This window comes from Sus scrofa, chromosome X (assembly GCF_000003025.6).
Source record: "Sus scrofa isolate TJ Tabasco breed Duroc chromosome X, Sscrofa11.1, whole genome shotgun sequence".
Classification (NCBI taxonomy): domain Eukaryota; kingdom Metazoa; phylum Chordata; class Mammalia; order Artiodactyla; family Suidae; genus Sus; species Sus scrofa.
The window spans coordinates 56,324,679-56,337,459 of NC_010461.5; the positions used below are offsets into that span (position 1 = coordinate 56,324,679).

Below are 12,781 nucleotides of genomic sequence, written 5' to 3' on the forward strand. Positions count from 1 at the left end.
AGACTTGAGTGATAATGAAGAATGTTATAGAAATTGGGTGGAGTATTGAGCCGTGTAAGTGTTTATTCAACAGATATTTACTGAGTACCTACTATATTACAGGCCCTATTCTAGGTATTTGGGACACATTAGTGAGCAAGACAGATAAAATACCTGCCTTTGTTGGTTTTCATTCTAGCATGTGTCAGTATATAAGTCGGTTGACCCATTATAGCTAACCTCATGATACCAAAAACACATGTTTAGGGAACTTAATGGCTTTTGGGAAATTAGCTGGTTGATTCTATAGCAGTGATAAGATGTCTTACCTTTAAGAAGCAATAATTAAATGTATATAATTTAAGCATGCAATTTTTTTTTTTTTTGTCTTTTTGCTATTTCTTGGGCCGCTCCCATGGCATATGGAAGTTCCCAGGCTAGGGGTCTAATCGGAGCTGTAGCCACCGGCCTACGCCAGAGGCACAGCAACAGGGGAATCCGAGCCGCGTCTGCAACCTACACCACAGCTCACAGCAACGCTGGATCGTTAACCCACTAAGCAAGGGCAGAGACCGAACCCGCAACCTCATGGTTCCTAGTCGGATTCATTAACCACTGCGCCACGACGGGAACTCCCCCAAGCATGCAATTTTAAATTGATGTGAACACTTCATCCTGAGGTTGAATCTCAATGTGTTAATAGGTATAGGACATACAGAGTTGTAAGATAGGGAGTTAAACATCATTAAGATAAGCCTTCTTGAGGAATCTTACAAAAATTGATACAAAAGAACTTACTTATAAAACAGAAAGAAACTCACAGATTTCAAAGTCAAATTATGGTTACCAAAGGGGAAACCATGGAGGAGGACGAATAAATTAGGAGGTTGAGGTTAACATATACACACTACTCTATGTAAAATAGATAACTACCAATGACATACTGTATAGCACAGGGAAATCTACAAAATATTCTGTAATAACCTATATGGGAAAAGAATCTGAGAAAGAATAGGTATATGTATAACTGATTCACTTTACTATATACCCAAAACTAATACAACATTGTAAATCAACAATAATCCAATAAAAATAAAAATAAAAAAAGATTAGCCTTCCCGAATCTCTTGATTAACCCGCTTGTGGCCAAGGTAACCAAATGTAAAAATAACTTAGGAACCTGGTTATATTAAATAGTAGCAACAGCAATAATAGCAAATACTTATTATGGTGCTTACTGTGTGCAAATACTGTTTTAGTACTTAAAGTTCTGGTTGTTGAAATATTAGTTGCTACTTCTCTCTTTTGCTTCCCTCTTCCACCCTCCACTAAGGATCTGTTACTTACATTTTAACCAAACTGGTGAAGGTAAGTTTTGTTATGACACTATCAAAGAACTGAATTTGGGCACTCTTGTAACCTTTCATTGTGTCTGCTATTTTTTTTTTTATCCTTTTCAGGGCTGCACCCTCAGGATATGGAAGTTCCCAGGCTAGGGGTTGAGTCGGAGCTACAGCTATCAGCCTACACCACAGCCATAGTAACGTGGGATCCGAGACGCATCTGTGACCTACACCACAGCAAACAGCAATGCAGGATCCTTAACCCAGGGATTGAACCCACATCCTCATGGATCCTAGTCAGCTTCGCTTCTACTGAGCCACAACGGGAACTCCCATGTCTGCTATTTCTAAGAAACACTGTCTCAAGAGAGCCCTCTCAATTTTGTTTCAAATAATGTGTGAATTTATTCTTATAAATGTCAAATGATTATATGTAGGGTTAAAACCCTTTTCTTATTTATAAAAATAATGTTTATTATAAAAAATGTTGATAAAGTTACAAAGAATTTTAAAAATTTTGCTGTGATCCCACCACTCCTCAATTACCACTCTTAACATCTTGTCTTTACCACTTTGTTTCCAACAATATCAGATTTACAATGAAGAAATCTTGGATCTTCTATGCCCATCTCGTGAGAAAGCACCTCAAATAAATATACGAGAGGATCCTAAGGAAGGCATAAAGGTCTGTTTGTCTCTCATTTGATGTTATTGAAAAATGTTGACAACTACTAAATTTCGCAGTCCTTTTATTTGCCACTGTGGTGTTTTTTGTTTGTTTGTTTTTTGTTTTTTTATTTTTAGGGCTGCACCCATGCCATATGGAGGTTCCCAGGCCAGGGGGTCTGATCAGAGCTACAGCTGCCGGCCTACACCACAGCCACAGCAATGTGGGATCCCAGCTGCGTCTGTGACCTACACCACAGCTCATGGCAACACTGGATCCTTAACCCACTGAGCGAGGCTAGGGATCGAACCCGCAACCTCATCGTTCCTAGTTGGATTGTTTCCACTGTGCCACAACAGGAACTCTGCCACTGTGGTTTTAAATGACTACTAACATCTCAGTCTTTAAGATTTTGTGTGGTCCTAATTCCCTTTGTTAATCTAGAATTCCTAGATGGGAGTTCTTGTGAGAAAGGGAGTTTTATCATCTTCCTGTTACCTCTTGAAGGAACGCTAATATCAATTAAATATTTATTAGCTATTTATAGAGTTCTAAGGCTGGGCTGTTCAGTATAGTAGCCACTAGCCACAAACAGCTATTTAAACTTTTTTTTTTGGCTGTACTCACGGCATGTGGAAGTTCCCAGGCCAAGGACTGAACCTACACCACAGCAACAACCTGAAACCCTGCAGTCACAATGCCATATCCTTAACCCACTGTGCCACAAGGGAACTCCTATTTAAACTTAAATGAATTAAAATTGAATATAGTTTGGAATTCTCTAAGTCACACCAGCACATATCAAGTGCTTAATAGCTACACGTGGCTAGATAGCGCAGATATAGAACATATGGATGGTTATAGAAAATTCTGTTGGACAGCACCTATAGTAGACATTGTGCTAGATCCTTGGGATGATATTTAAGAAGTAAAATTACATAAAATTTTAAAAAAATTTATAAGTACTATAGGAAGAAGAGACCAATTATTTGAGAGGCTTCTGTCGCATGGTATAGATGTAGGATAAGGAGCTATACCTGAACAGAGTTTGAGAGGTTGGGAGTTTTGTATATGACAGTGGGCCACATCCAGAAGCCGGTGTTAAAAATGGGTAGAGTCGGAATTCCCACTGTGGCGCAATGGATTAAGAATCTGAAAGCAGCGGCTTGGGTTGATGCCAATGCACGGGTTTGATCCTTGGCCCTGTCAGTGAGTTAAAGGATCTGGCATGTACATGTCGCCACAGCTACACCTCAGATTCAATTCCTGGCCAGGAACTTCCATATGCTATAGGTGCAGGCATAAAAAAATAAAAAGGTTAAAATGGTAAATTTTCTGTTATGCATATTTTATCATGACATAAAGCAAAGAAATAATCTAATTAGAATGTAAGCAAAAGTCATTTTTAAAAAGGAGTTCCTGTTGTGGCTCAGTGGAACAGAACCCAACTAATATCCATGAGGTTGAGGGTTTGATCCCTGGCCTCGCTCAGTCAGTTAAGGATCTGGCATTGCCACAAGCTGTGGTATAGGTTTGCAGATGCGGCCTGGATTTGGATTTGGCTTTGCTATGGTTGTGGTGTAAGCCGGCAGCTACAGCTCCAATTTGACCTCTAGCCTGGAAACTTCATATGCCATGGGTGCAGCCCTAAAAAGAAAAAAATGAAAATAGGCAGTTTGATTCTAGTACCAGTGGGAGAATTTGAGGTTGAAAGTAGATGAGAACAGAGTAGTACAGACTTAGGAAACCTTAGTAAAATAATACCTTATTCATCTTCCTCTCCTTATTTTCTTCCCTACTCAGAAAGTAGGGGCAGGGAGCAGGTGCTTGAGCGGCAGGTGCCTGTGCTTCTGATTTTTTTTCCTTCTGGGTCATTAAGTTATTTGCTGGGCACTAAAGCAAGGCTTGAAGGTGCAGACTTATTTTGAAAGCCTGATAAGCATGGAATACAGGAAGACAATATGGGTGTTGGGAATAAGAAACTTGGGTAAAATGCATCTTTTTGCTATCACCAAAAAGAAAATTAGCACTGAGCTGGCCCTTAACCCAGTTCTAAGATCTTTTACATGTACCATACTAAGGCAGGAATTAAATCCCAAGCATTATTTGAGGGCAAATTTGCCATGCAGAGAAGTGTGAATTTCTGACTCAAATTGGGATGGTAAGGACAAGTTTGTAAGCACTCTTTAGATGGGATGGATGAAATATAATTTAGTAAAGAAGTAAGGGTATTCTTGTAGTAAGTATTTACTTAAGCAGGAAAACAGAAAATATAGTCTTGGGGGTAATAAGACTAGATCAGTATGTCTGGATTAGAGGATACGGGTTGGGAAGTAGTAGAAGGTATGTTAGGACCACATTATGAAGCCAGACTAAAGAGCTTAGTTTCTGTCCCTGTGAATAGTACATAAGCTACTTAATACTTGCGAATGAAGAATTGCAGTGGCTGCTTTTACCAAGTTTTTATCTTATGTGTGTGTCTCCATCTCTGTTAGCTCCCGGGAGGTTAGGAGAGTATCTTAACGTCTCTTTGTACCCTCATTATCTAGCCTAGGGCTTAGGAGTTTGGTCACATTTTAGGAAGCAGGATTTTTGGAAAGTTAAATAAGAATAAATTGAAAAGGAGAAAGACTAGGATGAGGAAGGCCAATTGGGGAAACTTTGCCTTATTTTTCAGGCATGAAATGATATGAGCCTGGATTAGGCAGGTAGGTGTGGAAAGGGAAATAAAGCAATGGATTCAAAAGAAGAATGACTAGGAGTTGGTGACAACTGAGATATGGAGGAATAGGAGGAAGTAAAGGTGAATTTGAGGTTTTAAGAATAGAGATCTTAATAGTAATGGAGAAATAGTGGAGAGAATGAGCGTTGCTAGAAGGAAGATGAGTTTGGCTTACAATTAACTGATGTCAAAGTGTAAGTAACAGGCAGTTTGAAATGTAGGACTAGAAATTGGGGCCACAGGTGGAGCTGTGGGAGCTATGGAGTAATAAAATCATAGCATATTGGGGCTGGAAGGAACTTCATAATCATCTAGTTAGATCTCCAGAGGCTCCAAGAGATTTTAACTTGTACAAATTCTCTTGAGTAGATACAGCACCAAGCCTAGGACTCTGTTTTCCTGGCTTCTTAATCCAGTGGAAAATGTACCATGCCATTTGCCCTAGTGAAAATGAGGTATGAAATGGTTCCAAGATATAAGGAGGAACATAGGGCCACATGGAGGAGAAAGCAACAAAGAGAAATACTGCAATTATTTGTGTTGCCCTTGGTGTCCTTAGGACCAAAGCTTACTTTCACTTGGGGCTTCCTGGATGACATCTGTCCATTGCTACACTAAAATCTAAAGATCTTTTCTAGCTCCAGTACTGACTGGCATCCTTGTTTTGGAGGTCCCTAGTGGAGACTGGAGACCTTGGTTTGCAGTGATCACAGAGTTGCTAGTTAAAACAGTCCTCATTGCCATGACTATTTATCGAGGTTCTACTGGAACATCAAGACATTCTTTTCTTTCCTTTCCTTTTTTTTGGCCACAGCAAGTTCCCAGGCCACGGATCAAACCTGTGCCACAGCAGTAACCCAAGCCAGTAGCAATGACAATGCCAGATCCTTAACCTGTTAGGCCACCAGGGAACTCTCAGACATTTTCTTAAACTGCCAATCCTTACATTTCTGATTAAGTACTTGAAGTTGAATCATGAGAGTTTTTCCTTTCTCTGAATTAGATTGTGGGACTCACTGAGAAGACTGTTTTTGTTGCCCTGGATACTGTTTCCTGTTTGGAGCAGGGCAATAACTGTAGGACTGTGGCCTCCACAGCTATGAACTCCCAGTCATCCCGATCTCATGCCATCTTTACAATCTCCATAGAGCAAAGAAAGAAAAGTGACAAGTAAGTTACAGTTTAAAGAGTCAAGATTTTTTAACATCAGTTTTACTAAACTTGAATAACAGGTTGCTGCTTCAGTTGTTTCACAAATAAACAGACATCAGTAATTCTGTGTGCTAGTAACAAATGGAGCCATTTTGACTTGAAAGAAAATGAGAGCCATCAGGTGACCTTTGCTCACCTACCCTCAAGCTTGTGCACCATTCTCACTTGTGTCCTGTTATTATCACAGAAGTAGCAGCTTTCGCTCTAAGCTGCACCTCGTAGACCTTGCTGGATCAGAAAGACAGAAGAAAACCAAGGCTGAAGGGGATCGTCTAAAAGAGGGTAAGAGCAATTAAGGCCACAGTTGTAGATAAAAACTTCTGGTACTCTTATTGCTGTTGTTGGTATCTTGACTGGGATATTTCAGGTCACATTCTAATGGTAGCTGCAATTCAAGTTTGAGGCTGATTTCAGAAATAGTGAAAAATTGTTTCTTTCCCTTGCACTCATTTTCTAATTTAGGTATGAGATTTGGATCTGGCTCTTGGTTTGATTTCATCTGGCCCAGGCAAGTTTTAGCTTTTGTTTTCTTTTGTTTTACCCCCCAACTACTTATAATTAAAATCAATATCCTGATCCTGTCATCTCAAGTATTCACTATCCTCCCCCCCCCAGATATTGTCACTTACAAACCTCATCAGCATGGTTTCCATATCTCCACTTAAGTTGTTGGATATAAATGATGACGCTCCTAAGGCTAGAAGAACCCCATGGTGTATGCTATTACAAAGCTGTATCTAGCATGATAGCGACCTGGTAATCTGCATGCTTTGGGAATGGTCTTTCAAGCAATTATTAATCTAACAAAAATTAACAGCCAACTCCCATTTCTCAATTTTGTACTTAGGGATCTCATGAAAGATTTCGTCAAATGCCTTGCTAAAGTCTAGATATACTATGTCTACCATATATCTCATAGCTACCAGCTTAGTAACAGTACAAAAAAAGAAATAAGGATTAGCCTAAATTGACTTTTTCTTAAGTGAATTCAAGCTGGCTTGTAGTGCTTATTCTTCCGTTTCTAGGTTCTTGCAAGCCATCCCTGTAATAATCTAGAAGACTTACATCAAACCTACTGGTCTGTAATTTATGGAATTAACTTTTACCTCTTTTTTTCAAAAATTGAAATTACATCTGCCCAGTCTTCTGGAACATCCTTCTCTGTGATCCCTCAAATATCACTGACACAGCCTTAGCGTTCTCGTTTGAAATTACTCTCAGTTCCCTCAGCTATAATTTATCTGGTCCAAGATATTTGAACTCTTATTAAAGTAGTTGAATTCTCGCTGACTACCTCTTTACTCATACTGGGCTTCAGTTCCCAAGAGGGAACTGAGAAGGCAGAAGCAGAAATAGTAATTGAGGAATTTTACCTCTTTGTCATTTATCATTATTACACTGCTGGCTTAGGGCAGAGACCTATTTCTTCCTCATTCAGGCTTTTTGTTCTGAATATATTTAAAAATGCCCTTTTTGTTCAATGTTTTTACTTTGAGATTTAGCCTTCTTAAGGCTATTTTTAAAAGTTTTTGTGCCTCCTTTATCTTTTTTTAGGTGTACAATCCTGAAGATTTTTTAAACAGCTTTACTGGGATACAATTCACATACCATAAAATTCACCCATTTACACTGTACACTTCAACAGACTTTAGTATATTCACAGCTGTGCAGCCATTACCACAATCTAATTTTAGAACATTTTCATCACCCCCCAAAAGAAAGTCATACCCATTAGTGGTCACTCCCCATTCCCACCCCCTTCTCTAGCCCTGGGCAACCACTAACCTATATTTCATATAAAAGGAATCATAAAATTTGTGGTCTTTTGTGACTGTCTTATTTCACTTAATTTAAGGTTTTCAAGGATCATCCATGTTACATCGTGTATCATTACTTTATTCCCTTTTACTGCTGAGTCATATTCCATTACTGATATACAACATTTTTTTTGTCCATTCATCAATTTTATCCAATTTGATTACTTTTGAACATTGCTCTCTAAACATCCATGAATAAGTTTTTGAGTGGACAAATGTTTTAATTTCTGTTTAGGTATATACCTAGTAGTGTTATACCTGGGTCATATGGTAGCCATTTAAATTTCTTTTTTTTTTTAAAAAGTAGTATAATTAATATACCATAAAACTCACTCTTTTAAAGTGTACAGTTTAGTGGGGTCTTTTTAGTATATTTACGAAGTTGTGTAACCATCACCACAATAAATTTTACAATATTTGCATCACCCCAAAAAGAACCCCACACCCACTAGCTGTCATTTATTTTTCCCCATTTTCCACCCACCCCCGACTCCACCCTATTCTGCTGATCTTTCTGTTCATAGCTTTACCTATTCTGGACATTTCATATACATGTTATCATACAATATGTGATCACTTTTCTTCTTTCTCTTTTTTTAATTACTCAATGAATTTATTACATTTATAGTGGTACAGTGATCATCACAATCCAATTTTATAGCATTTTCATCCCACACCCCCAGTGCATCCCCCCACCCTGGAAACTGTTTCCTTTGGAAACCATAAGTTTTTCAAATTCTGTGAGTCAGCATCTGTTCTGCAAAGTTCATTGTGTCCTTTATTCACATTCCACATGTCAGTAAAAGCATTTGATGTTGGTGTCTCATTGTCTGACTGACTTCACTTAGCATGATAATTTCTAGGTCCATCCATGTTGCTAAAAATGTTGGAATTTCATTCATTTTAATGGCTGAGTAATATTCCATTGTGTCTATGTACCACCTCTTCTTGATCTACTCCTCTGCCAATGGGCATTTAGGTTGTTTCCATGTCTTGGCTATTGAAAATAGTGCTGCAATGAACATTGGAGTACATGTCTCTTTGCAAGTCATGGTTTTCTCTGGATAGATGCCCAGGAGTGTGATGGCTGGGTCAAATGGTAGTTCTATATTTAGTTTTCTGAGGATTCTCCATACTGCTTTCCACAGTGGTTGCACCAATTTACAATCCCACCAACAGTACTAGGGTTCCTTTTTCTCCACACCCTCTCCAGCACTTATTGTTTGTAGACGTTTGGATGATGGCCATTCTGGCTGGTGTAAGGTGGTACCTCATCGTGGTTTTGATTGGCATTTCTCTAATACTGAATGATGTTGAACATCTTTTCATGTGTTTTTTGGCCATCTGTATGTCTTCTTTGGAGAACTGTCTGTTTAGATATTCTGCCCATGTTTTGATGGGGTTGTTTGTTTTTTTGGTATGGATCTGCAGAAGTTGTTTGTAAATTTTGGAGATCAATCTCTTGTCAGTTGATTCATTTGCAAAGATTTTCTCCCATTCTGTGGGTTGTCTTTTTGTTTTGTTTAGGGTTTCCTTTGCTGTGCAGAAACTTGTAAGTTTGATCAGGTCCCATTTGTTTATTTTTGTTTTTATTGTCAATACTCTAAGAGGTGGATCTGAGAAGATGTTGCTGTGGTTTATGTCAGAGAGTATTTGGCCTATGTTTTCCTCTAAGAGTTTTATAGTATGTGGTCTTATATCTAGGTCTTTAATCCATTTGGAGTTTATTTTTGTGTATGGTGTTAGAGAGTGTTCTACTTTCCTTCTTTTCCATGTGGCTGTCCAGATTTCCCAGCACCAGTTATTGAACAAGCTGTCCTTTCTCCATTGTATATCCTTGCCTCCTTTGTCATAGATGAGTTGGCTGTAGGTGCGTGGGGTTAATTCTGGGCTTTCTATCCTATTCCACCGATCTATATTTCTGACTTTGTGCCAGTACCATGCAATTTTGATGATTGTTGCTTCGTAGTATAGACTGAAGTCTGGGAGCCTGATTCCTCCAGCTCCATTTTTCTTTTTCAGCAGGATGTCTTTGGCTATTCTGGGTCTTATGTGCTTCCAAACAAACTTTAAAATATTTTGTTTGACTTCTGTGAAAAATGTCCTTGGTAATTTGATAGGGATTGCATTGAATCTGTAGATCGCCTTAGGTAGTATAGTCATTTTGATAATATTGACTCTTCTAATCCACGAGCACGGTATATCTTTCCATCTATTTGTGTCATCTTTGATTTCTTTCATCAGTGTCTTATAGTTTTCAGAGTACAGGTCTTTTGTCTCTTTAGGTAGGTTTACTCCTAGGTATTTTATTCTTTTGGATGTGATGGTAAGCTGGATTGCTTCCCTAATTTCCCTTTCTGATCTTTCATTGTTAGTGTATAGAAATGCCGTCGATTTCTGTGTATTAATTTTGTATCCTGCGACTTTGCCAAATTCGTGGATGAGCTCTAACAGTTTTCTAGTAGAGTCTTTAGGATTCTCTAGGTATAGTATCATGTCATCTGCAAATAGTGATTGTTTTCCTTCTTCCTTTCCAATTTGGATTTCTTTTATTTCTTTTACTTCTCTGATTGCTGTGGCTAGGACATCCAAAACTATGCTGAAGAGTAGTGGTGAGAGAGGACATCCTTGTCTTGTTCCTGATCTCAGGGGGAATTCTTTCAGCTTTTCACCATTGAGAATGATATTTGCTGTGGGTTTGTCGTATATGGCCTTTATCATGTTGAGGTAGGTTCCCGCTGTGCCCACTTTCTGAAGGGTTTTTATCAGAAATGGATGTTGGATTTTGTCAAAGGCTTTTTCTGTGTCTATTGAGAGGATCATGTGATTTTTATTCATCAGTTTGTTAATGTGGTGTATCACACTGATGGATTTGTGGGTATTGAAGAACCCTTGCCTCCCTGGGAGAAATCCCACTTGATCATGATGTACAATCCTTTTACTGTATTGTTGGATGCGGTTTGCTAGTACTTTGTTGCGGATTTTTGCATTGATGTTCATCAGTGAAATTGGCCTGTAGTTTTCTTTATTTGTGGTATCTTTATTGGTTTTAGTATCAGGGTGATGGTGGCCTCATGGAATGAGTTTGGGAGTATCCCTTCCTCTGTGATTTCTTTGAAATAGTTTCAGGAGGATAGGTGTTAGGTCTTCTCTAAATGTTTGATAGAATTTGCCTTTGAAGCCCTCTGGTCCAGGACTTTTGTTTGTTGGAAGTTTTTTAATCACAGTTTCAATTTCAGTTCCTGTGATGGGTCCATTCATCTTTTCTATTTCATCTTGGTTTAGTCTTGGAAGATTGTACTTTTCTAAGAATTTGTCCATTTCTTCTACATTTTCCATTTTATTGGCGTATGGTTGCATACAGTAGTCTCTTATGATCCTTTGTACTTCTGTGATGTCTGTTGTTACTTCTCATTTTTTATTTCTAATTTTATTGATTTGAGTCTTCTCTCTTTTTTTGTTGATAATTCTGGCTAAGGATTTATCAATTTTGTTGATCTTTTTGAAGAACCAGCTTTTCGTTTCATTGATCTTTTCTATGGTTTTCTTTGTTTCTATTTCATTGATTTCTGCTCTGGTCTTTATCATTTCTTTCCTTCTACTAACTTTAGGTCTTGTCTCTTCTCTCTCTACCTGCTTTAGATGTAAAGTTAGCTTGTTTATTTGAACTTTTTCTTGTTTCCTGAGGTGGGCTTGTATTGCTATAAACTTTCATCTTAGAACGGCTTTTGCTGCATCCCATAGGGTTTGGAGTGTCATATCTTTGTTGTTATTTGCTTCTAGGTATTTTTTAATTTCCTCTTTGATTTCTTCAGTGATCCATTGGTTGTTTAGTAGCATGTTGTTTATTCTCCACGTGTTTGTGTTTTTTGCAGTTGTTTTCTTGTGGTATGGCGTTGTGGTCGGAAAAGATGCTTTCTTTTCTTAAAGTTTTCTTAAAGTTACCGAGGTTTGATTTGTAGCCCAGGATGTGATCAATCTTTGAGAATGATCCATGTGCACTTGAGAAGAATGTGTATTCTGCTGCTTTTGGATGGAATGTCCTATAAATATCTATTAAGTCCATCTGGTCTAATGCTTCATTTAGGGCCTGTGTTTCCTTAGTGATTTCCTGTCTGGTTGATCTGTCCATTGCTATAAGTGGTGTATTAAAGTCCCCCACTATCATTGTGTTATTGTCGATTTGTCCTTTTAAGGTTGCCTTATATATTGTGGTGAACCTGTGTTGGGTGCATAGATATTTAAAATTGATATATCTTCTTGGATTGATCCTTTGATCATTATGTAGTGACCTTCCTTGTCCCTTAAAATATTCATTTTAAAGTCTATTTTGTCTGATATGAGTATTGCTACTCCAGCTTTCTTTTGATCCCTGTTTGCATGGAATATTTTCTTCCATCCTCTCACTTTCAATTTGTATGTGTCCCTAGAAGTGAAGTAGGTCTCCTGAAGACAGCATGTATATGGGTCTTGCTTTTGTATCCATTTATCCAGTCTATGTCTTTTGGTTGGGGCGTTTAGTCCATTAACATTTAAGGTAATTATCGATATGTATGTTCTTATTGCCATTTTATTTATTGCTTTGGATTTGTTTTTGTTGCTCTTTTTTCTTCCCTTCTCCTGTTCTCTCCTCTTGTGGTTTGACGACTATCTTTAGTGTTGTATTTGAGTTGATTTTTCTTATTTTTTGTGTATCAATTGTAGATTTTTGGTTTGCATTTATTCTGAAGTTTTGATATCAGAGTCTATATATATGAGAGATTGTTTTAAATTGTTGGTCTCTTAATTGTAAGTGCATCTCCAGTGTCCTGCATTTGTACCCTCCTCTTCTCATGTTTTCTGATTTTGGTTAAATAATTGTGCCTGGATGATCTCGTATCTTTACTGTGTATATACCTTTACTGATGAGCCTTGTCATTTGTGGAATTTTTGTTTCTGGTTGCAGCCTTTTCTTTTCTGTCTAGAGAAGTTCCTTTGGTATTTGTTGTAAAGCTGTTTTAGTGTTGCTGAATTCTTTCAGCTTTTGCTTATCTGTGAAGGT

At 38.1% G+C, this 12,781-nt stretch overlaps 1 protein-coding gene across 2 annotated transcripts in view; it reads left to right on the forward strand.

The window, feature by feature from the left end:
- KIF4A (kinesin family member 4A) overlaps positions 1-12,781 on the forward strand; it is a 128,108-nt gene that overhangs the window by 5,226 nt on the left and 110,101 nt on the right. For both annotated transcript variants that reach the window (XM_003360353.4, XM_005657819.3), the window contains exons 5-7: positions 1,915-2,007; positions 5,715-5,881; positions 6,111-6,205. In XM_003360353.4, the coding sequence (XP_003360401.1) occupies positions 1,915-2,007; positions 5,715-5,881; positions 6,111-6,205 (355 nt within the window). The remainder of the gene's footprint in view (positions 1-1,914; positions 2,008-5,714; positions 5,882-6,110; positions 6,206-12,781) is intronic.